At 48.1% G+C, this 25700-nt stretch overlaps 1 protein-coding gene across 2 annotated transcripts in view; it reads right to left on the reverse strand.

The window, feature by feature from the left end:
- Positions 1-25700, reverse strand: part of ALX4 (ALX homeobox 4) — a 43914-nt gene that overhangs the window by 14463 nt on the left and 3751 nt on the right. Inside the window, exons 1-2 of one of the 2 annotated variants that reach the window (XM_059849280.1) lie at positions 23858-24164; positions 810-1120 (exon numbers count right to left, since the gene is read on the reverse strand). In XM_059849280.1, coding sequence (XP_059705263.1) covers positions 810-1064 — 255 coding nt within the window. In that variant the 5' untranslated portion in view covers positions 1065-1120; positions 23858-24164. Of the gene's footprint in view, positions 1-809; positions 1121-23857; positions 24165-25700 lie in introns of those variants that run through there. The other variant, XM_059849279.1, reaches the window with a different exon arrangement.

Consider the following 25700-nt stretch of genomic DNA (forward strand, 5'->3'; position numbering starts at 1 on the left):
ACAGATGTGACAGGATTAGCTGTGCTGGAGAAGGAGCTGACCACCAAGGTGTGAGCTGTGGATGTCTGCCCTGTGCAGTGGTGCTCCTTTTTGCACATGCTTCTGAGCCCTGGCATGCCTCCTGCTTAACCCTGACTCACAGGAAAGAGCAGTAGTCAGAGAATCTTTCCCCCCTCTGATGTGCATTTTGGGTCTGCTGGCCCCCCAGGTTAGTTCAAGGGAGCTAATTCATGAGAGCTGGCACCTGTGTGGGTGGGGGTGTTTGAGACTGTTAACAGTCTGGCTGTTTGACTCTCCTGCTTCTCCTAAGGTGGTGGCGGCACCTTTTGCCTCCAGATCTCCCGTCTCAGCACCTGCCAAGCAGCAACAAGAGCTGCCTCTCTTGCATCACCACGTGTTCTCTGGCACTGAACTCCCGGTCACCCTGCAGCCCCATGTGCCAGAAAGAGCTGATGGTGTAGAAAAGCTTGCTCCCACTCAGACTAATGAACCTGTGTCCCCCGCAAGCCTCCTGAAGAGAGCAGGTTTTGTGCAAGCTTTGCTCAGGGTGGCGGTGAGGCTTACCCACCTGCTGTCCCATTAGCTCAAGGGCAAGAGGTGTTTCTGTGAGCACTGGATTGCAGGACACCAGACCACATAAAGGAGGTGACACCAGTGTCAGACGTGGATGTACCTCCTTGTGCATTCCCTGTGCCACAGGTTCTGATTAGGGCTCAGCTGCCTGGAGTTTATGGTGGGGCTGCAAGGGAGCCTCAGAGGGTTTTTGCAGCTCATCCACCCCTTACCCAGCCCCAAGATATCCCCCATACCTGTACACGAGCCTCGGTGAGGTCTGTCCTCATGGCTAGCTGCTCCCTGGCATAGACATCGGGATAGTGGGTCTTCTGGAAGACCTTCTCCAGCTCCTCCAGCTGGTAGCTTGTGAAGGTGGTGCGGTTCCTCCGCTTTTTGCCCTTGTTGCTCTCCGAGTCAGCCTTGTCCATGGGGCTGGGGAGATCTGTGCTGGCCCTGTCCTGGGGCACTTTCACCCCGGCCTCCTTCACGCTGAGGTAGCTGCTGTCCATTGCTGAAGGGTCGGAGCTTGGCTGCAAGTCAGGCTCTCCCAAACCGCTTTCCTTACCTGTTTCAGTGGGAGGTAGGGAAGAGCAAAGGAGGACAGGTTTGACCAGGGGTAGGGGGCAGGGAGAGAGAGAAAAGGAAACATGTGTAAATCTTTTGACCTACTTTGCCCAGCACAGATGGGCAAGAGGAGGTTGGGGCAAGGTCTCTCAGCTCCTGCTCCCTCTCAGAGACCCAGGTGGGAGGATGAGCCCTGCACACTCAGGGACACACACCCCAGCAAAACCCCCCTTCAACCTCTCAACACCCACATCAGTTTTGAACATCATGGAGCACTACATTCCTTGGTCCTGGCCACAGGAAAGGTCTCTGAGAGGTACCCATCTGCTCCTTGCACCATGCAGGTCCCCTGCCACCAGCCCATCTGTGCTCCCCTGCTGAATAGCACAGCGTAGAAAACCAGGAGTACCGAGCAGCCACGTGAGGTGCTCAGTGGGATCTGTTTTCTGCTCCTGCATCCTCAGGCAGTGCTGGTGTGTCAGCAGAGGTGCTCCTGCCTGACACCCGTCACCCCCACAGCCTTCTGCCAGGACTTGCACTGCTTTTGGCAAAGAGATTGTGAAAGGGGAAAAGGACAGTTTGAGACACCTGCAGGAACAGCATCCCCTGAGTGCAGGGTAGAGGGAAATGAGAGGAGTGTGACAGCAGTCTGGGGCGCTGTTCCTGCCTGGTTGCCCTCAACAATTAATAATTAATGAGACATGACATGTGAGAGCAGTATGGCAAGCAGGAGGAAGAGGTTTCAACCCCTCAACCAGTGAACTGGTTCCTTTCTAAAAACCACCTTTGAACTTTGTAAATGGGGTATATGCATCCTCAGGCACAGGCACTGTGTGTCCTCTCCTACACACCTCCTGCCTCCAGTGACAGTGGTGTCCCCTTCATTAGCAAGAGTGATGCTACACCAGCAGGACCCTGGAGGGGATCCATGGCTCTCCCTTATCTGGTGCCACTGCTCTGCATGGTGAGCTGAACCCAGGACAGAAATAGAGGGATCTGTGTGAGCAACAGGCCACCTGCCATATAGTGCACAGCCAAGTGTCACACCTGGCCACATTTCTGGCTGGGATCTTTGGGCAGAAAACATGGTAGCCCCACTACAGGTTTTAACCTTGAGCCACTATGCTCAGTTCCTAAATGTGTGGGAAGTGATACTGTGGTATTTTCTGTTCATGCTCTCCTTACTAAGCCAAGAGCACATCAACGGTCTCATATTTTTTTTTAAATTTCCCTCTAGTCTCTTTCTAAAACTTACCAGGTCAGGATCAGTCTTTCTGGGAAACAATTCCACTATTTAGTGATGTCCCCACTGGGAGCTTTTCCCAGGCAATGAGATAGAGTCATTAATGCCAGCTTAGGCATCTTAGCCCGTGTCTTTGGCAATACTCATCTCTTGTTACAAAATCCTTTTGCTAATTCACTGTATATTTACAGTTTAGCCCTTTTGTGAACAGCCCTATCACATCTTCACAGCCAAAAGCCCATGAAATTGTTATGAGAAGGTGCACAGTGCACAAGTCCTTGCCCATCTCTCACTCTTGCAGCTGAAAGGCTGCACTGAGATGATTGGGATGAAACCAGGAGGGTGAAATGTAGCTGTCACCCTCAGGCATGAGAGCAAGGGTGGCCCAAGTTTAAGCCTGGGGGAATGAGTTATGGAAAGGGATTTGGGAAGAAAATTGCCCAGGTGGGACAGAGGGCTTGTGGGCAGACCTTGGATGAAGGCAATGGAGTTACCTGGCACTTTCACCCTGCTGTGATCTCAGATTTATTGCTTTCTCTCATATTGTTCCTTCAGACTTTTGAGGAGCTCCCTATAAAGCTTACCAAAGCTTAATGTCTATCTCAGCTCTCTTTGCTTTGATCCTTGGGAACATTTTGCAAAGGTTTATGCTCCCTGGGTTCCAGAACCAGGGAGCATAACTGACACAATGCCTCCTCTTTGAACCTGCCTTCTCCAACTGGCTGACCTCTCCCACTGCTCCTGGGGGATGCAGGTGGACAGACCTGTCCAAAATGGGCTGGGACAGTGCCCTGCCCCACAGCCTTGGTCAGTCATAAGCTATGGACATGATATTTGTAATTTTTACAACTGAAAATAAAACAGTTCCAGAAGGTCTGCAGCAATGGACTACCACCTATGAGACTCAGTAGAGACAGAGTAATAAATAAAGTATTCCAAGAGGTTGTGGGGGTTTTTTTTTACCCTTTCTCTCTTTCTTTTATTATTTATGATGTCAGGGAGCTCAGTACATTTTCCCCCACAGCTTTGCTCTGGCTGTCTCCCTAACTCCTAAGCCCCCTGCAGCTCCAGCAGCAGCAAACACAAGACCTGAAGCCTTTCCTTGGGAAATCGTCTGCTGGTTTTTATCTGCTTCAGGAGCTCACTTAGCTGGGGAAGGGTCTGCACAAACACACACACACACACACACACACACACAGAGAAAAGCTGTGTCTGTTCTAATTTCATTGACAGCAAAGCTCCAACTGCAGCTGAGAGCTGGGCCCAGGATTTTCAGCAGTGGTAAGTTATCTCTATCACAAACCATCAGCCCCAAGGAGCAAGAACTGTCCCTGCTGCACATGCAGTGGCTGTTCACATGCCTGCTCTGCCAGTCCAGAGCCCTCCTTGCAGCTCAGCCATGCTGCTCTAGTGCTCCTGCACTGCAGCTGACTTGGGCTTCTTCACCTCCAGCCCCTGAGAACCCTGGTAGGGATGAACAGAAACTCTGGATGGAGGGCCTGATGGCAGTGCTGGGAGGGCATGGTGTGCACCCACCCTCAGCTGAGCATCCCAAGAAGCAACTCTCATTCCCTAGAAGCAAGCTCCCTGACCTCAAAACAGCCACGCTAACTGCTGAAGTGAAACAAATTGCATACATCTGCATATGGATATGCCCAGACTTCCTGTAACTGGAGATGGCCTCAAAGTTTCAGTGCAAAGTTTGGGGTGTCTGTTTCTAATCAAACCTAGAGAGACCTTGAGTTACATATTGTGAAGATCTCTATGACAAGGAGTTAATGTGAGCACCACTGCACCCTTACAAGCCCAACAGCAGAGCTTGGTGCCTCCTTCACTGCATGCCAATCCATCCTTGTCCTCATAGCAGTAAAAGGAAGATATTTTCTGAATTCCCACAGTTATACCCTGCTTTCCTAGTTCCTTGGCTGCCTGCTAGACCGTCAGCACTCCCAAGACCTTCCCTGAGTCACCTTGTGTCATCTGCCATGGGACAGTCCAGGATAACTGGGCATGTGGGCCCCAAGCATCTCGCAGCTCCTTTTGGGCAGGAGGGATGCCTGCATTCCCACTTCTGCAGAGGATATGCAGAATAATGCCTTTCAAATCTCACCACATCTGTCCTGGGAACCCTACGGAGGAGAAAGAGGGTGCAGGAGACACGAGACCATGTTCACCTGTGGCCTTGAGGTAAGGCCCTGAGACAGCAAGGCATTGCACTGCTCTGCTGACACACTCCTGATGGGAACATTCATCTTTATCATGCTGTCAGAATGTTTGGATTCACAGCTTATATCTGTTTTGTTCCTCAGGTGTGCTATTTTGAGAGGGTGCTGAAGTAAAGTCTTTGCTATGTACAATCCTGTGGAATTTAATTTAGAGAGAAGTCAGTTTGGTGCATTTCCAGCACACAGCTTTGGGTCCAACTTGAAATGGTAGGTCTGCTTTGCACAGCACATACATGACAAGCCACAGCTCCTACACGCAGATCCTGTGATGGAAGCCCCACAGCCCATAAGGCTGCAGGAGAGCAACATGGCCAGCATGGCCCAGGACACAGCCAGCACGGCCCAGGGACACAGCCAGCACGGGGCAGGGACACAGCCAGCATGGCCCAGGACACAGCCAGCACGGGGCAGTTTCCCCTGGGCTCCAGGTAAAAAAGCCTGCTGGGCCTTGGCACTGCTAATGTACTGCTCTGGCAACATCTTGTCCAAGCTATTGCAGTCTCAGCAAAGAGCTGATGCTATCCAAGTCCTGGGAAGCTTCAAAAATAGCCTGGAACTCCTGCTGGCATGTGGCAGCTCACAGACATTGTCTGCCTGTAGACAACCCATGTCCAAAGAGCATGGCACAGGTGGCATGGGGCTGCACCAGCCTGCCCCTCTGCTCCCACACTAAATGGCATTGGGCCTTTCTGCCTTCCTGTCCAGCTGTGGGCACCAGGATGTTCCCCCCTGCCCACCCCCAAATTCCATGGCCTCCAGTGCTGGCCCCTTCAGGGTGCCTCTCCTTGCCTGCACAGGCATGGTCTGACTCTTCATAGCAGTGGCCCTTTAAAAAAAAAAAAAGCCCTTAATTTCATTCTCTTAACTCTTGCTTAAAAAATACCAGTGCTAAAATTTTGCCTAGACAGGGCTCAGGCAGTGTATTTTACACTTCTTACCAAGGCAGATTTGCACCACAGCCCAGCCAGCACACCTCAAGGACTTGGCCAGCTATAGGAACCTTATCCAACTCCTGTGATCTTGTCTTAACACATGCTGAAATGATTATACTTGTTTCTAAGCTGTCTGTTGCAGTCTTCTGCCTCCTATCTGTCATTAAAGTCTAGAAGTCAGCAGAAGAGTATTATTTAAAAAACATCCACATTTTGGGTTATATAGGAAAAATCAAAGTGACTGAATTTTAGACATATAAAGACTCAAATATTTAGGTTTATTTCTGTTCAGGGAGTCAGTGCTCTTGCAGTCTGTACATGTAGAAAAGATTTTAACACTCTTTTAGTTGCATGTGGCATCACTGATTTTATTTGCAATGATCAGATACTTAATCATACTTTCACTGTTGTGAAAAAAGTGAAAAGCTGGGCAGCATTCATCTCTTAAATGCAGGTGGTATAATTCTAGACAGGACACAAACCATTGGCTTTATTCTGGAAGCTGCAGTTACCATTTGCTGCTAAGCAGAAGCTGGTTGGAGCATCTGCATTTCAACTCTGGATCAGGATAGGTATACAGCCTGTCCACCCCTCCCAGACTGAGCCTCCTTTGGTTGATTCTGCAGAACCTGAAGGAAGGATGAATATGGTCTATGCTGTTCCTCTGCTTATGGTACAGCATTTACTGACTTCCCATTGTGCTCCAGAGACCACTGCATGAATGTTCTCATCTGCATGGACACTGTCCATCTCTGCTGAGCTTGTCAAAGCTGCTGGCACTGCTGCTCTGCTGCCTGCTGCCTCCTGAGGCTCTGCAGCACAGTGGGGACACACTCGGTGGTTACTCACAGTGGCACTCACAGACTAAAAACAGCTATGAAATACCTGATCACCTTGGGGAGTTAATTACAGGCAGAGTGAAGTCCTACAGAAAAGTCTATTTGAAGAAGAAGAATGAAAGAGGGATGGAGAGTTTCTTTCTAGTCTGCTCCTCCTCACCACATCTAGGACTTCCCTCTTTGAGAAGAGACTTATTTTTCTGATCAGAGCATACAGCAGGAACAATACTAAGGCCTGGAGCAGAAAGGTCTAAAAACCTCCTTCTGTTCCTGAAAAGCAGTCTGGAGACAGTGCCAAAGGTCCCACACAGTAAGCCCATGGGTGGATTTTTGGTGGCCCTGAAGCCAGTGTATCACTTAAATCTCTGGTTCTACCTCTACTGTGTTCCTGGGAGATGTTTCTGTGGGAGTCAAATTCACCTCAGTCCTGGCTGTACTTAAGCCCCCTTGTTCCTGGCTGGCTAGTTCTCCTGGACTAAATCACGGTATGAGTTTGGGGACAGACAGCTTGATAAACATCAGCTCTAGTGCTGCTGAGAAGTTTACATCACAGCAAGCCTTGGGAATATGCACTATTTACTTGGGAAAATTGCTGTTCCTCTCACTTTTATTCTGAACTAGTTTTTCTCCCCAATACAAACATCTGTTTTTGAGGGCATGTGTTACTTTATTGCCTGATTAGCTGGATTCACACACCCTGTGGCTGCTTGGGGAGAGCTCAGCATTGTCTGTACAAATGCAACATGTGCTGCTTGCTCCTCTTTCATGTTTTTTAAAGGACACTAACAAAACTGGCTTTTACATAAACAAATCAATTCTGAAAACTCTGCATAGAAGCTGTGGCTAGAGAAAAAGGCACAGCTCATTCCCCAAGTCCTTTTTTATGTGGCAGATCCATCTGAAAAGTGGAAAGTGCTGACTAGCAAATTTTGAAGGCACAAAAATGCTTCTAGCAACCTGCTGCAATTGCAGTTGACTTTCTGGCTCCCAGAACATGATATAAGGAAAGAGCAAGAAAATGCACTGCCATTGCCTCCATGGAGAGAAAATGAAACTCCTCCATTGCATACCATGGCTTTCTCACTACTGAAGGTGAAGGGAGATTATTGCTTATGCCAATATTCTGGAGTTGGGCATCTCAGTTCTCTCTGATGAGCCCATCAATTTTCCAGTGACATAGTTTTTTCCTCCCTGACACCTGAAGGTCTTCAGTGTTGCAGGGGGTGACACATGCCTTGGGGATATGCCAGGATCAGCCACAGGATGACTTTTTCAGTGACAGCAGATGGAAGTGACAGCCCCCTTGGTGACATCAGAGCTTCATTAGATTCCACTGAGGTGTCCCCAGGTACAGGGCTGGGGTGATCAGCTACAGGTTTGCAGAATACCAGGCCATGTGCCAAGTTTGAAAGTATGACAGACAAGATGGGTCAGCTAATGCATTTTAAAATATCTCATTTCCCACATGTCCCACTGGCATGTCACAAACAGCTAGGGAAAAATGGTGGATTTCTGCTCCATCCTACTGGTGTCTCTGCCTAAAGCAGTGCTTGTGAACCAAAAGCCATCTAGAACCCCTGAACTGATATATCCCCAGTGAGTACCAGCCAGGGAAGATGGACAAGGCAGACAAGTATGAGAAGGGGTCTTGAAAGGGCTTTCAGTTTCCTCTTGGCTCTGGTTTTGATACCTTTTGGATAAGTAGTCTCCTCCTTCCCAAGCAGTCCTGCATGCCTTGCCATGACAGTGATCACCTGAGGGTCTTGGTTTTTCCTAAGTTCTCAGAACCAGATGAAAGCACCTAACTGCTCTGAAGACTCAGTCACTGCTGAATGGATGAAATATATGATTTAATAAAAAAAAAATCAGCATTATTAATATTGGACAAAGTATTGAATGATGTCATCTCAGTCGCAGACTCATACCTACACACAGAACAGACAGGTCCTCAGGGCTATTTGCTGAAGACTTATGCTCTCCACAGATAGGCACTGTAGGGTTTTGCACTCCTTTGATGCTCTGTCCCAGTGCTGGAACTCTGCTCTGCCCCTATCTGAGCTGAGTTCTCCTACTGGGACATCCTTACTGGCTGTCAGCATCTGGAGCAACATCTGCCCAATCCACTAGGTCTACCTTTCTTTGTGATCATTCTGTTATTCCTCTGTTGTGTTGTTTTTAGAAAAATCTAGATCCAGCAAGGTTGCTGCTCCTCAGCTTGGATGCTATCTCCAGCTGAGTTAGTGCCAGTAGCATCTAAGGCAGCCAGGATTCAACCTCCTCCCTGTGCTAGGGCCCTGTGAAGTCAGGCCCTGCACCTGCAGCAGGGGGAGGAAAAGCTGTGGAGCTCTGGGGCTGGCAGCAGTCAGTGCCACTCGGTGCCTGCAGTAGCACTGAGTGCTGTTCAGATGTGAGTGACAGATGAGGTTGATGCAGGGCTTAGGGCTAAGCTCTGACTCTGAAAGGAAGAGCATAAGGGTTCCCATCAGAAGCAGATTTATGTATTCATCTTAACCTCACCCGTGCCATTTGGCCACCACAAGGATCTGAAAAGATCCCTCCCCTGAGCACTGCAAGAGAAATGGGGGCTCTTGTCCACAAGCTGCCATCTTCTCCAGAGGTTTCCCCTGCAACCCATCAGTGCCTCTCTCTTCCCCACAACATGCCCTGGATATTTTCCCTACAATTTCCACCCCAGGCTGTGTGCTGGATGAGCAGGACCTCTGCTCTGACAGGGTGAGAGGGAGGTATGAGGCCGTCATGCAGCCTTCCACACTTCAATGTGTGTGTGTTACCTTCCATGCCAACCACACACCAAGTGAGGCCCCACTGACCATCACCTGTGACAGAAGGTATAAATCAGCCATCTAGGTAAGGAGGGAGTGGGGGATTCTGCTTCCTGCTGGTGAGGAATGCTGCTGAGGCAAAGCTGCCTGAAGGGAGATGATCCTTGCTCTGATGTCTGGCTCTGGCACAGTTTAATTCCCTGCTGCCAGCTTGCAGAGTGATTCACCCCATCCTGTGGGTCCTTGCCTGCCTAGGCGCTGTTCACGTCATCGGGTTGGTTGGTCTGTCTGCCTCTCTCTGCATTCTTCTGTCTGTCTGCTTTGCAAAAGCAACCTCCCTGCAGCAGAGACAGCCAAGCATTGCTGAAGTTTAGCTGCCTCCCAGAGGTGACTTCTAGTTGCCTGTTTTGTGCTGCTGGTAGCAGGGCTGGACCTGCAACATGAGAGTTGCCAGCTGGGAAGAGGGGCAGCAGGAGGAAGGTCAGGGCCATTTTGTAATGGGCTGGGCAAGAGCTCAGCTGCATCTGCATTATGAAGTCCTGCTTCAGATTAATGACAGATGAACTTCAATGGCTTGTGGGCCCTGGCCAGGGCGGTGTCCAGCAGACTCTGCCAGGCTGAAGCAGCCAGCCTGCGGCCCCAATCCAGCAAGGCACTGCAGCATATGTGTGTCCCTGGAGTACCCTTGTGCTAAAGTGCAGTGTTATGTGCTTCAGATGGGCAATCAGGCAAGCCCAAACAAATCTTCCCAATGCCACCCCTATGGTGCTCCTTGTGCTTCTCAGTTTGGGGCCTCAGGTGCCCCCACGGAGAAGACTTGGGGACTGCTGAGTCTGGATGAGATGCTGTGGCAACCCCATTGGAAACCAAGTACAACACAACTCAGGGGGATTTGAGTGCTACCAATTACACTTAGAAATTGGAAAGCAGGAGTGATAGAAAGCTGGAGTGAAAGCAGAAAACAACCAAAGTTGGCTGAACCTCACAGAACCACAGAAAGGGTTGAGTTTAAACATTGAGACAAAGTTTGGGCAAGATTCTTTGCAAAGCAGCTCTGTTGTTCTTCAGTTGTACACAGCCTATTAGTAAAGAAAGGCCCAGACGAGGGGAAAAAAAACTTTCAGCCCTCCCCAAACCTGCCTGTTCTTGGAAGAACATCTATAATTTATTTCCATTTCAACTGCACATTACAAAACTCAAGGCCAGCCAGGTCTGGGAAAATTCCTATGAGCACTAGGCTTTTAGAAGCATTCCAGAAAGAAATTAGGTTTCTGGCTTCCAAACCTACTAATTCACCATCACTGGGCCTGGGCAACAGACTGGCATCAGCTTTTACTGGCAGAGAGTAGTAGGGCAGCAAAATTCCAAACTGAAGCAAGAAGCAGCACAACCAAACTGGGACCTTGCCAGCCAAGAAGCAAGACACAATAACCCACAGCAAACCTGAGAGCAGCAGGTTGTTCCTCCTGACCTTTACACCCTCATCATGAAGCGCGGCAATGTGCTGCAGCCCCGCAAGCGTTTCCTGCAGAGGAGATGCTGATGCCAATTGGGGTGGGAAAGCCCAGACTCCTGACATGGTCTGAAGGTGGCAGGAGCAATGCCTGGTAAAGGGGACTCTTATCCCTGATCTCCATGAGCCTGCATGCAGTGCAGGGGGTACACCGTGACATCAAGGCCTCTCTGAGCTCGAGAGTTGTTTAGAGGTATTGAGGAGCTATGGTGTAGACACACTGCAGTTCATGGCCACTGCATGGCCTGGCCATGAACTGCAGTGTGTCTACACCATAGCTGAGGAGAAAGGCCAAAGACAGAAAAATCCATCTAAGACCGGCTAGCTTGGAAACTCCAGTTGACCCTGACACAGTCTAAACAAATATTTTTTTTAATTACTCAGAATGCCCCAGTCTTCTTATATGTATCCCCAAAGACTGTCATAAAATGTCTGCAGAAAGGACTCCGTGAACCTCTGCTGCCCTGCTCTAGAGGCACATATTTCAGCTCCAGTCAAAGTGAAGTTTAATAAACGCTTAGCCTCTTTAGGTTCTCTCCAGCCTCTGCAGCAAATTCTCCCCTGCCTCAGTCTGGCTCTGGGTCTGTGTCCACCACTGGTGTTTGCCATGAGCTGCCAACCCCACTGCAGCCTCTGATGGGAGACCACCATTAGTTGTGAGTGCTACTCTCTTACATCTCACAGTTTTTCTGCTGGGCCTGTGAGGAGTAGGGAAAGAGTGTTTGAAATTCTCCCTCATCTGTCATCTGAAACATATATACCAACTTAGGACTTCTCTGGGGCTTTAGCTTCACATCCTTCATAACCCGGAAGAGAGAAGGTGTATGTTTACTATGGAGTCAGGATAATCCAAGTCTTTTGAATGATTCCAACAGCTGACCCAGTATTTTACCAAGCTACTGTGCTTGGTAAAATGCTGGAAAACCCTTCTTGCATCATTGTTTAAGTGCAATGCTTTCCTCGTCCAAAAAAATACTTATGTGTTGTTCAATAATCCCCCTTTAATGAAGTTTTGCCAATTCATCAAGGAGTAAAATTGATACTCCATGACTTGACCAACTACTCTCATGAGACACATGTGCAAGAGCCCAAACACATGGCTCCCAAAGGAAAGGGATGAAAATGATTTACAGAAACAGTGAGGCAAAGGTTTATTGATAATGGGGCACTAAGAGGAAATGGAATGGATGTGCCTAAGATTCCTCTAGTAAATGAACAACAAATAGTATTCACAATCAGCAGCTTACATTTTTAATTTTGAGCTGAGAATAGCAACATTCACAGACTCACAGATTATTCTGAGTTAGAAGGGACTCACAAGGATCATTGAGTCCAAGTCTGACGTGAATGGCCCAGATGGGGATTGAACCCAAGATGCAGGTCAAATGACAGTTATTAAGGAAAAAAAATCCATTAAGTAGTGCTGGGCAAGGAAAACATCCACAAAAGTGTGCTCTTACTTGTGAAAGGGGAGTCATGAATTGCTCAAAGGGTAAACTGTGCTTGTCAAGTAATTCAGAGAGCTATGCACTCTGAGGTCAGAGAAAGGGATTTCATTTCACTTGAGAACTACTTCACCTTGCAACACATATAATTGTCACCAGGGGGGAAAAATTAAATTAAAAAAAAAAAGACAAAAACGAAAAACAACCAAAAAAACCCAGAAGTAGTTTTGCATGAGCCAAGAGCATTTGACCTTTACTTTTTACTCCATCTCTTAGTGTCAGTTCTTTTCCCAGACTGTGCCTGGTGAGACACGTTCCCACAGTGACTGCCCATCCTGCACATACTCTCCAGCTAAATACTTCTTGCTTTCTGGGGCTTTGGGTCACCGACACTGGACCCCTCTCTATGGTGAGCACTTCTCCGTTTTCTCATCATCATCCAGTGTTGGAAGGTGATCATTATTTATGGCATCCACACCCTGTTCAGCACTGTTGTCTGGGCTCCCCACGGCACCCACCGCACTCTGCCAGAGGGTCCCACAGAGATGCCCGAGTCACAGCAAGCCCCGTGAGGTCAGGCACTGCTCTTTCTGGTGTTGTGTGGATGGCAAAGTGACACAGAGCCACCAGGTACACAACACACACTCTATCTAAGCCTGAGTTTTAAGAAGCACTTAGCACTGTCTAATGTTTTTGCAGCCTGGAGGTGAAGGTCCTGTGCCTCTCAGATGGCCTGAATCGTGCAATACCTTTGCATCTTGGCCAAGTAGATCTAAACCCCTATTCAATCCAGCACACTCCTTCAGAACAAGTTTCTGCCACATCAAAATTCCTTATCCTTTTCCCAGCCTTTGCGCCCCTTCAATGCCCGGGTCCAAGCAAGGCTGGACCAACTACTGGGGTAAATGGCCACTGCAATAAGAGTAAGTTCAGACCTGGCTGAAAACACTCCTAAAACATGAGAAATCTGCAGTGTCTTTAGGTGTGAAAATCAAAGGTGTCACTACTGAGACAGTTCAAACCTCAAGTCCTTATGGCTAGTTGTTGGATAAGCTTTCAGAGGAAAGGCACAAAGCACATTTCCTACCCAAAGCCCAGCTCTACTGTAAATCTGATGATCTTGCTCCACAGCACAGTACAGCAGAACTTATGAAAAAAGTCATAATCAGATTTTTTTTTTCCTGACATGGAGAAAACAAAAATGTGCTTAGTTTAAGTTACATTCTTGGAAATGGCTTAATTGATTCAGAAGAACTTAAAAAAAAAAAGTATTATAAAAACAGCCAGAGGCAAACAACTGCTGTGGGAGCTTTTAGACAAGATTGTTAAATTTTGATTAAGTTAGAAGAAACTGGATGCAGGATTGTGGTATGAAGTGTCAGGCAGTAGACACAAACAATAGTGACTCTGGTAACACATTTTCCTAACAGAAAACAAAAAAATCATGACTCTTGGAAGGAGAGGAACTCCTGGAGCACCACTAGTTCTCAACCAAACTGGATGATTACATGAAAGATAATGACCATGAAAATCAGCCTAAATTAGACAGCTGAGTTCATGCCCACTTTTGTGTTTGCTTCCAGTTAACATTCCAGAACAGGATCATACTGACACGAGTGACTACAAATGTGAAGTAAACATTAGCAAACATTTACAGAAATCATCTTTAGGAACTTGTGAAAAGGAATATCTGTCCCAGAAACCTGCTTCTGCCAGAGGTGCTCATCCAATCAGGGAACAAGGACTCATCCTTTGTGTCCACCGTGTCCTACCTTCCACTCACCACTGCAGATGCCCTTTCAGCTGCCTGCTCCCTGCACCAGTTCACCCCCCCCCACACACACACAATCTGCTGACCAAAGATTACTCACAAACATCATCCCAACAACAATCCTGTGTCCCAGACAGACCTCAAAAACTCATACCTTGCTCACACTTTGCAAATAAAACACACGGGGTGTTCACCCCTCCTGCTCCCTGTCTCCCAAAATACTTCCTTAGGGGTGCCCTTATTTTGGGAGATACCTCATCTCCATAAAGGTGGCTGTGTGCTGACATGGACCACAACTCAGAAAGTCTCTGCCTAGAGACATCATGATGCCAGTGCCACAAGCAGAGCTTCAATGCTTAAAAGCTGCCTTTTCTAGCAGGGTGGGAAGCAGCAGGAGGCCTTAAAAGCAGATGGAAAGAGTGACTGCAGACAGCCTAGAGAGGAGAATAAAATACACAGTCAGAAAACATGGGCTGGAATCAATACACCTGGAAAGCCCTGGTTGGAAAGGTATGTGCTCTTTCAGTTTCCTAGATGAGAGCAAGACCCCTTTTCACCAGCTGCCTTCCTTTCCTCTTCAGAATCAAGCCTGTCTGCAAGGGTCTGGAAAGGCTGAAATTTAGGAAGAACAGATAAAAACTTCAGTTTCCAGAGTCTGAGGGCTCCTGGAATTAGTGGGGCCACTAGGCACCAGCTGGCCTCTGTTTCCCCAAAGCATCTCCAGCTGATGGGCTCAGAGTGCTTGCCGGGAAAGATGCTGGGGGCTGCAGTGGGTTGCTTTCTCCTTCCTTCTCATCTCAGGCTAGGCTTCCCACATACTGCCTTCTCAGATTTACTATCTCACAGTACATTTGGGTCAGAGTTTTTTGGATTCATGAGGAGCAAACATGCCTGTGTGGGAATGTGCGATTTCTTCTGCAATTCATTTGGTTTATAGGGCTCTCAGGAGAAAATATACAGTCGGATGTAAATAATAGGACTCCAAACTCCAAAACCCCTTCAGCAAACACAGTTATGGGTACGTAGCTTCCAAGAAGCCAGGGTTTTAGAGCCAAGGTTTTAGTGCTAGGGGAAACTCTCCATCACAAAGAAGGGAGCACAACTCTGGGCTGTGCCTGCTGGTAATGAGAGAGTTGCCTGGCATCAGGGACCCTCTGAGTATTTGCTGCTTATGTCCTCTGTTTTCCAAAGCAAAGATGCAGCTTCCTGACTTGGCTTAAACCACATTTTTCTTCCCACTGACATCTCCTACATCTTATGAAGCTGAGGCTTATAAACGGCTATACAGTCCAATTTGCTTCTAACTGTAGTACACTGTGGACTACACAACATGAGTTTTTAACTTGGTCAAGAATATGATCTGACAAACAGAAAACGAAAGGTTACTTCGTCTCCTGCCAGCTGATGGACTGTGGTGTTTGGACGCTACAGCAGGAAGCTTCATAGATTATTACCAGGCAGGGAGAGTCTGGAAGCCTATGTACCCTCTTTTTGTTTAATGGTTTTTGCCCCAGGAGAGCTGAAGGCTGTGGAGCAGGACTGCCTGCCTGGAACAGGGGTGGTCTGACATCCCTTTGGGCAGGACACAATAGGGTGAGGAGTGGGTGACCTCAGCCACGGTGCTACACTGCTATCACTGCCATGCTGCCAGCTCCCCTGCTTTCCCCTGCCACCTGGGCCAGGCATGCTCTGGGATGTGCTTTGGGCAGTCCTCAGTGCCCATGCTCACACCACTGTGTTTATACTTCTGGCACAGGACTGAACAAAAGGGAACTGCTTTGCTCACCACTGTCAGGCATACCTGCAAAGACATGCCCTGCTCAGCCTCCTTCCAGAAGAACCCAGACCCGTGGACTTACCTCATGCCAGGCATACAGAGAGGAAATGCCAGTGCAGCTATTTACACACTCATATCACATTTTCCTACTGGGACATTTTCACAGAGCTTGGATTGACTTTGCTCCCACTGAGATGCCACCGCAGGCTTTCAGCTGCTGCTCCCTTTTCTTTTGAAATCTTGAGGAGGAGTTCTCAGCAAAGTTCTTGGTTTTAGTGAAATCTGTGGGCTAAATGAGGCCATTCCCTGTTTTTCCCCAGTGGGGAACTAATTTTTACCAGACTCAACACCCTTGGCTGTATTCTTGGCTTTCAGAACCCGCTCAGTTACCCTCATAACTTCTCCTTGGCCAGGACCCACTGGCCTCTTACATGTTAATGCATGTATGTGGTCAGAGCTACAGACCATGGTTTATCTGCTGCAGGCTCCTAATATCTCCATCTCTGTGGGAGGTGCAATCAGCCAGATTAACACACAAAAGCATACATCAGAGAATATTCACATTGCCTGAGGCAATATTTGCATGATATTTTCTCTAGAAAAACCTGGGCTGTTCCACTTGATTTTTGCAGACTCCAGATAGACCAGACTCACACAGTCCAGATTTAGGAATTTCTCACAAGGACTGTGCTTTGTTTCCTGGCTAATGTCTGAAAAGGAGAACTGGGGTCAGACAGCACTTTCCCTTTACACTGAAAGTCATTAAAACCCAACAGAATAGACAAAGGGCTGGATCAGTCCTGCTCCTTTTGTCACTCTCTTGTGAAGTGTCTGGAGTGTGATTCAGTTGCACACTCATGGGGTTTTGGTGCTGTGCAAAACATACTAAAGTCTCTCAGATGCTGACACGGGACAGGTACCCAAGCCTTGAGGAGCAGCACAGGGAGAGGAGGGAGTGTAAATGGAGGCATCCCAGGCCAGGTGGCACACAATTGGCTCAATGCCTTCTCTCAGCACCAGCCAAGCTTCTCCTCCCTACCATCTTTAGGATGCTGGATACCTCCTATTGCCTTTACTAGCATCTGAAAAACCTGTCGAAATACTTCGGCATCAAAGCCTCTGCCTTGTTGCATGCTCTTTGTGTCTTGGTCCCCAAATATGGTGAAAAATTCAGCCCTTAGAAGCTTGGTTGCTATCATAGCCTCTTGGTTCCTTTTTGGGTAAACTTCAGGTCATTTTCTAAAGAAACCCATAGCTACCAACAAATATTGTCTGGCAATTCTGTCTCAGGCAAAGGCCCAACAACATCAACAACAATGAATGGCAGTAGGGTCCCCAGGAGACGCAGCTCTGTATGGTTTCTCCCTATCTTCGGGGACCCACTTCAGAAATACAACACATGCAAGAAAAGCATCACACCTCCTTGTAGTAATTTGCCATCATCTGTCTGCATTTGCCTCAAAACTGGCTCTCTCATGGCTTGACTAAAGACTTTACAACTTCAAGACATCATAAGAAAACATCAGAACCTCTTTTTTGAATGTTTTGGTGATAATGAGCTCCCACGAGTGCTTGTCGTATGTTGTTTTATTTTCCCATCTCCTATAAAACATTTCATCTTTAAATTCCAAGCTTTCCCACCATGACCAGAGGGGTTTTGCCTCGCTCGTCTGAAAAGAGTCAAAAAGCAGACAAGGCTGCCAAGCAAGGGTTTGGTTTTTTTAATCACACCTTGTTTGACACCAGGAGCCTTTTTGAGGAACACTCCCTCTTAGTTCTGTGAACTCTGCTCTTGCAAACTTACATCTATGGATGAAAAAGGAGAGTTTTCATTCCTACACACTGTGGAAGAAGGAGGTAAAAAAGGATGTAGTCTCAGTTTTTTCTTGCTGCCCTGCTGAGGGAGGTATCTGAACAACAACAAAAAAACCCCCCTTTGAACAAGGCACTGGCAGAACTAGTCTTTGGTGACTGTGCTCTTGTGTCAGTGCTGTTCCGACCCCACAGGCACCCCCAGCTGTGTTCAATGGAAACTGCTCCAGCCCTGAAAATGCCTGGCTGCTCTCCTTTCACTGTCAGGATGGCTTTCTCTTCTCACAAGGGGCATGTGGAGCTTTTGTAATCCTGGCAAGCCTTCAGCTGAGCCACCAGGAGCAGGATCAGTGCCCTGCAAGGCCAGACAGGCTGACAGTTCTGTGCTCCCTTCCCTGACATTGGGGAAGCACTGCCCCTTCACTCTGGCTGAGTTTGCCTAGGGTGCATGTTATGCCTCTCTTCAGCAGTTCACCTTGCTCTGGGCTCAATTTAGCTTGGCAGCCTGGAGCTCATGACAGCCTGTTTATAAAACATCATTGGTTCCTATTGAAGGGCTCACCCCACACCAGGACATCCCAGCTGTACCACAGGGTCTGCGTGGCTGCCTGTGCACTACCTCCTGTCTTGGTCTCTTGAGGGAGGGCTGCTCTACACAGGGGATGGGAGACCCATGCTACAGTATTTTATGGACTTGTGCTAACATGAAAGCCATTTTCACCTCCAGATATTCACTGTGGAAACCAAAATGAGCCTAGTAAGGCACATCCCAGATATTATCTAGTAATGGTAAGACACAAGCACCCTCTGGTTAATGTATCACACAGCAAAGCTCTTGCTGGCTTTCTTCTCTAACCAGGACAGCTGATGAGGTCCACAAACCTGTGTAGAAGCTCAAAGAGACAGCTCGGGGCCTGCCCACAGAGGCAGGCACCACCAACAGATTGCCCAGACCTCTTTCTTTCACATGAGCCATGTTTCTGAAGGAAAACACTGCAGGCTGACAGCCCTGGTGCTTTTAGGACTGACCAGGTGCCAGCCCCAGTAATGTGTATGCTCAGTGTTAGTTCATCTCCCACCTTGACTAGGCTGAGCAATTTCCTGGATCCCAGCAGTCTGGTCTGCTGCATATATTTTTTGCCAGCAAGGACACTTTCTTCAGCCCCTGCCTTCCCTCAGACCCGTGCAAGGATGAAGGCCACGTGTTGGACTGTCCCATCATCTCCCTCTCTGGTTTCCATAACCAACTGCTCTGTATGGTTTCTCCCCATCTTTGGGGACCCACTTCAGGAATACAACACATGCAAGAAAAGCATCACACCTCCTTGTAGTAATTTGCCATCATCTGTCTACGTTTTCCTCATAAACAGCTCTCTCATGGCTTGACTAAAGACTTTACAACTTCAAGACATCATAAGAAAACATCAGAACCTCTTTTTTGAATGTTTTGGTGATAATGAGCTCTCAAGAGTGCTTGTCGTATGTTGTTTTATTTTCCTATCTCCTATAAAACATTTCATCTTTAAATTCCACACCTGAAGGAGCACCAGTGATGCCTGTAAATTACACAGGTGATAAACCCCTCTCCTGCTACTTGGCTATTCCCATTGCCCACCCTCTGAGGTGGACTGCTGACAAATGGAAAAAAAGGTTGTTCAACCAAAAACTCCAATTTTTACCACCCAGGCCAAGGAAAAGGGGATTTCCAGGACAACCAGCCACAAAACCAAACTAATTAAAGGCCACGAGGGAACAGCAGGGTTTTCTGGATACCAGATTAATATCCAAGCCTAGGCACAAATAAGCTTTATTATAGCTTCAACTCTGACTTTAAACCAGCATCACCCATCTTTGTATGTGCAGCTACAGGTTCCTATTTTTCCTGAGCTGACTTTGGGCCTTTCAGTAGATTTTTCATGAGGCTCTGTCCTGACCAGCCATGTATTTATAACAACCCTCTCGGTGGATATTTTCCTCGCCAACAGAGCCACAGTTAACTGAGTCGCTGTGCTCAGTTTTGTTTGATGTTGCAGCCAACACCCTATTGCTTTCTATCCTTCATAAGTCCCTTTTTCTAATAGCTTGAAGTGGTATGATCTGGATGGAAATACTCATTTCTCTAGCACAAGAGCTCATACCTATATAAAGCAACCAGCCTCCCTCTCTTCCAGTAGCAGCTTTCCAACTTCTGTTCAAGAGCTGAAATGCAATATGTAGGCTCTGCCTAAATCCCACAGCTTCATGGAGTGTTTCTGCACATTCTGTCTAACTGTCTGGTCCATGGGCTATTTATCTTGGAAGTCCTCACTGGAGATGTGAGAAACACAAAATGTCTGCAGGTCCTCTGCCAATTTAGGTAGGTTCTTCTTCCTCTTGCCTTCTAGCATTTGGCTATGTCCTGTCTAGCTCAGAGTGATATCTGGCTCCAATCTGCTTATGAAGGTTCAGACCAAATCTTGATAAGCCAGGTTATGTCTATAGTGCAGGGCTTCTCAGCTCTCAGCTATGGGTCCTTGCCACAGCTGTGCTCCTGACTCTACTCCAGGAAGAGGTCTGGGCATGCACCATCCCAGAGGAGGCTGGAAAAGAACCGCAGGGTGCTCCAGGTCTCGCTGCCTCATGAACTGTAGACCAGCACTGTGGCCCAGGCTCTAGGGCATACCCTGCCCCACTGTTTGGCCTCAGGCTCCCCTTTGGGAACAAGCTCTGCAGAGCAAGGCTCTGCCCATTCCCCTTTCTAGCTGGCCACGCAGTGGGAACGGACATGTTCCACATGTTCCCACTGACAATACTCAGGAATTCTTGAGTGCCATCTCTGGGGCAGGAAAAACCTGATGCTGTGGGCTTGTGCACATACACTGAAAAGGACCAGTCTCTCAGGTGACCCATCCCCACCTGGCAGACCCAACAGCCTGAAAACAGCTCCATGCCCAGCACACTGGTACCCCTGTGAGCCTATGGAATAATTTTTGAAGTGCTTTTCTTTTCTTTCAGAAACCTTGCTGTGGCACAGATGTCATATTAAGTTTTGGGCTGAGCAATATTTTCCTGTTTCCCCTGTTTTGTAAAACAACTTCTGGCCTGTGTCACACACATTTCTCAACACCTTGCAGACTCATGGTCTTGCAGATGGAACTTCAGATCTCTCTGAGCACTGTCCCAGAACAGAGTCATTCTCTGATTGTTTTTGACCCTTTCTGGGAAAATTCTCGATATTGCACTCTTTCCCTTTGCATACTGTACAACTTTGGTTTGTTTTGATTTAATTCTGGTGTGAATTTCTTTCACTTCTCACTGCTCCTGAATAGATTAGATACCTGCAAGCACTTTTGTTATCTGATCTTTCTTGCATCAAAAGAATGAATACAGTCCCTCATTTCCCTTTTTGGAAACAGCATCCTACCCTAAAACTGATGTTACAGCTCCCAAGTGAAGTAGTCAGTCAATATCCAATGTCCCGAGGGGACTGCTTCCACTGCAGGGAGGAACTGATGTGACACGAGATATTTCTTTTAAGCAGCAGTGCTTGCACCTAGAGCCCAGATGGGGAACAGCAGTCAGATAGGAGTTATATTGAGATCTTACAAATTTATTTTATTTCCCCTCAGCACCAGTCTGCCCAAAGCATTTGTACTCTTCCTCAGTTTCCTCATTCCCCATTGATAGCACTTTTCTGATGGGCCTTGATGCTGTTGACTCCCTGCCCTCGGGTTTTGTAGGGTTTTCAGACTTCCACTGAATAAAGGTGGCTGTTATGTTGAGTCCCACAGAGTTTGCACTCAGGCTCAGCATGCAGCATACAGTCTGTTGGTGAATAAACCAGCTTACCTTTCAGGCTGCACCACCAGTTCACCCATTGCCTTACAGCTAATGAACCTATTAGTTCTTGCTAATAAATAATATATTTAGAAACAATACTGATTCAACCATCTGTTTCCAATAAGCAGATTAAATGTAAAAAGGATACCACTTAAACTGCATCTTCATTATTAAAAAAAAAAAAAAAAAATAGAGACAAGCAGACTTAGATAGATATTTAGTACTGAGATGGATAATGCAACAGCCTTCAGTCAGTGCAGATGAGAGACCATAGCTCATGATATACCAACTTGTCATGACTAAGTCCTACTGGGACCTGAAGACAGCAGCTACAAAATGTTGAATCACAGATATTCTCAAGGGAGATATAAAGAATTTTATACTGGTGGGTTCATACTTAGATAGTTCATAAAATCTGTTGCAGACCCCCTTCCATAATAATGCTGAGTCTGTCACTGTTTATTACCCATCCAAGATATCTTCTCTTCTTCTTACCCTGCCTCTCCTCATCCATCTCTTCTCCTTCCTCTCTCCATCCATTTACCCCATTTCTTACTGATTCCTCTCTTTGACCAAAAAATGACCTTAGAATTATCATGGTGATCACAATTGCTCTTTCACATTGTGTCTACTTATGTGACAGTCTAAATATGAAGATGATTTACAAACATGAATGAAAAATATAGCCAAGCAGATTCACCAATATGTATAATAACATTGAATCATTTGAACTTATACAGAAAATAAAGTGGAGGTCATTTATTTATTATATGTAAATAGCTTTCCTCCTTTACTTATGAACTTCCCTTTACAAGTTGAGGCTGCTGAGACACATGTAACTATGATAAATTGCTCTGACATTTAATTAATATGAAATATTCCCATCCATCGGTTAGTAAATGTTTCTCAAGTCACAGGGGTCCTATATCAGCTGCATTACCACTGAAGCTTCTTCTAATCCACTACTATCTCTTTTTACTATTTGAAAATATATCCACGTAAAGATATTAGACCTGTACTTTCCAACATGATTAACAATTGAGATGTGATTTTTTTTCAGATGTGTAGGATGAGTACCTCAGAAACATATGACTTTGGGGCAGGGATTGCTCAGCATTTTCGGAAAAGCATAACTCATATATTGTGTTGGCCAATAAAGGTTACCTACGCTGATGAGTTACTTTTTAAAGATTAGGCCATTAATGTGGATTGGCAGGTTGAGCCTATTTTGCATACCAAAAAAAACCAAGGATATGAGAACACACCGATTGTTCACAGCTTTTTGCACAGAAGGACACGGCTGTCAAGAAACCTAAATTAAAGCCCCTATGAAATCACACATGGGACCTCTGCACCATGAGTTTCTGGCTCCAGCAGTGGCTCCTTCTCAAGCCGGCTGAGTGCTTCTTTCTGCCTGAGCCACGGCCCTGCAAAGGTCACACTGATGCCACTGAGTGGCCACAGCTTCACCTTGCACAAGCCACTCAGGTATTCCAAGTGTCAGTTTTTCCAACTGTAAAATGAGAATAAAAGCTTCTTACTGCCCCAAGACATGTTCACACTTTTAACTTGAGAATTGCTAAACTGCAAAAATGCCCTGAACAAGTAATAAAGCATCTTAAGGGCTCCAGGGAGCAAAACTGGCTAAAGGGCCAGGAACTAGGGTGACCAAATGGACAGGTCTGGAGATGTCCTTTAGCAGCAGACCTTGGCTCCGAGCCTCTCAGACACCACCTCCCTCTTACAAGGGAAACTCATCATGGCTTTGAATGCAGGGCTTGGAAAATGAATAAATCCTCACGATCTGAGGGATTGAAGTCTGCACATTAGCTCCCCTAAACCGTGGGTGCATTTAACTTGGGAGGTTAGAAACTACAGCCAAAGAAATCTCTTTTGATTCACAACTTGTTTTGAGCAGTCACCCATAAAGCAGCCAGTGAATCACTCCAGCCAGTTAGTCATGCAACCACACTGAATGTACACTCAAAAGGGTGCACAAAATAAACAGCCTGCAGCTCCAGATAACACACACAGAGCTCATTTGCGCTATCTGGCATCAGCATATATTGTTAATAGGACTCCTACACCAAACCCTTAGGAAAAAAACGCACTCAAATAAGCATCTCCAAATCTCTCTCTACATCAGTATTTTTCTCGTCTGCTTCGTTCTGTGTTGCTTTCAAAATAATTAAGACTAGTAAAAGTTTTAAGACTCTTTCTCTTTCCGCACCTTCTTGTTGCTGGTAACGTCCTGCTGGGTTTACAGGCGTGCGCTGCTGAAGTGTAGGGCGAAAGCGGAGTTAATTCCAATCAGCAGCGGACAAGTCGAAAATAAACAGCTCTAGTGTGAAAAGAAATCTTCCTGCAAGGAGGGAGCGGCAGGGATACAGGGGGAGGGAGTCTCCCGGTCCTTTGACACATGAGTGTTATAAACAGCTCGGGTCAGGAATCCTATAAAAGCCTCCAGCCAGATCTACCAATTCTACCGTCCAATTCAAGAGAAGCGCAAAATACCTTTTGGAAAGAGCCGCGAATAAACCTTCCTGCGCGGCCCTAGGGGTAAGGAACGTGAGCCCTACCTTCGCGTCTGGCTCCCTGAGGAAATCCCGCAGGTTTCAGCGGAGGAGATCCCGCACCTCCGAGTGTCTGTTCAAACAGAGGCTTAGCCAAACTCCTGGCGAGAGCTCCCTCCCCTCCCTGGGAGGGTGCCGGAACCCTTGAATGGCAGATCTGGTGGCCCTATTGTGGAAAAGAGAGGGCTATTGCCAGGGCGGCGTCAGCAGCACGCCGGGAGCCGGCGGCCGAGCCTCGCCGGGCAGCCGGTCCCACATCAGCGGGAGGGAAGGGCCGGCTCTGCCGCCCTGCTCCCTGAAGCTCGCCTCGCCACCCCGCCCTCCTGGCTCCGCTGGCCTGTTCCTGCTCCCTGATGCCGGCTTGGGTCACGTCCCTCCTTATCCCCTTCCCCCGCTTCCCCACTCGCGCCTGCCTCCCGCGCACCTCTCCCCTTTATACTCCCTTGTTGCTCCCCGCGGGGATCAGGGCAGCGGCATCTCCCCACCCCGGCGGAGAGAGGTGCGGGGGAGGCCGCGCACCCCGCCCGCCTCCCCGCCTGCTCTCTCGGCCGCGGCGAAGGAGCCCGGGCAGGAGCCGAGATCAAAGCCGCGGGGAGAGGGAAGGGGAGGAAGGACCGAAGGGCCGCGGCAGTTCGGGACACTCCTCCCCAAGTCCTCTGCACCCCGGCCTCTCGGCGGGCGAGGGGCAGGGACCGCCATCCCTTTCCTGGCAGAGCGGGGATCCTTAGCGGAGATCCTTGGCAGGGCGGCCCGGACGCCGGTGCGGGGACACGGCATCGCCCGAGGTGGGGGAGCCCTGCGGGAGTCCCAAGGGGAGCACACGGCCCCCGTTCCTCTCCGGGCGTGGGGCTGTGGCGGAAGCCGGGGGAAGGGGGCCCTCCGCGGCGAGCGGCGAACTCCGCAGAGCCCTTGAACGTCGGCGGGGGCTCTGCGCGGCGCCGCGGGGAGCCCCGAGCGCCTGGCAGAGAGCGGTCTCTCGAGGGAGGCGGAGAGGGACCGCCAGCGAGCTCGTTCCTGCCGTGCCTGCAGCTTACATTACATCAGGGAGCGAGGAGGAGGAGAAAACCATTAAAAGTGTCAATTTTAAAAGCACGCAGCGAGCCTCCGATTCCTACAGCAGTGGCTTTCTGTACTTCTAATAATAACGCACTTACGGCCACACTTTTTATTTGCTAGCTAAATTAAAAAAAAAAAAAAGGTTGTTATTTGCATAACGGGGTACTTAAAGAATTTCCTCTGTTAGAGAAAGCCGTTTCCTTTCTCCTGTTTCCTTTGAACAAACATCCCCATCACATTCGCCTTCACTCCCGAAAGGATTTTGTTCCAGCCGGTATTTCTAGACAGCAATATACGTATACATTTCTGTGTGTATAGGGGTATGTGAATACATATGTTTCGAGAAATATAACTTACTTCAGCTCCATGCAGTAGAAATAGCAAGTCAGATTACTACAGCACATAAATCATCAGAAAGCTTTTTCCCTCCTAAGCCAAGACATATAACTTGTTCTCAGGACTAGATGATATTGAAGGTCTCTTCCAGCCTTGAAGATTCTCTCATTCTGTGACTTTTCTTTAAGAATTCGGCTTTCACTGCCCGTGCCGGTTTGTGGAACAACACGTACCCCTGTTCGAGGCACGGAACACGGGGTAAGCAGGGCGAGGCTGCCGGCCCGTCGCAGGGCAGGGGCAGCGGGCTCTGGGTAGGCACAAAAGGAGCCGTGCCGGGAACCCCATAGGGACAGGTTGGCAGCCGCCACTGCGAGGGGGCCGCGGGGAGCCCGGCCGAGAGCCAGGGCCGCCCGGTGCCGCTGTCACTGCCAGAAGCTGGGCTGGAAGCGCTCCGACG

This window comes from Haemorhous mexicanus, chromosome 6 (assembly GCF_027477595.1).
Source record: "Haemorhous mexicanus isolate bHaeMex1 chromosome 6, bHaeMex1.pri, whole genome shotgun sequence".
In the NCBI taxonomy this organism is placed as follows: domain Eukaryota; kingdom Metazoa; phylum Chordata; class Aves; order Passeriformes; family Fringillidae; genus Haemorhous; species Haemorhous mexicanus.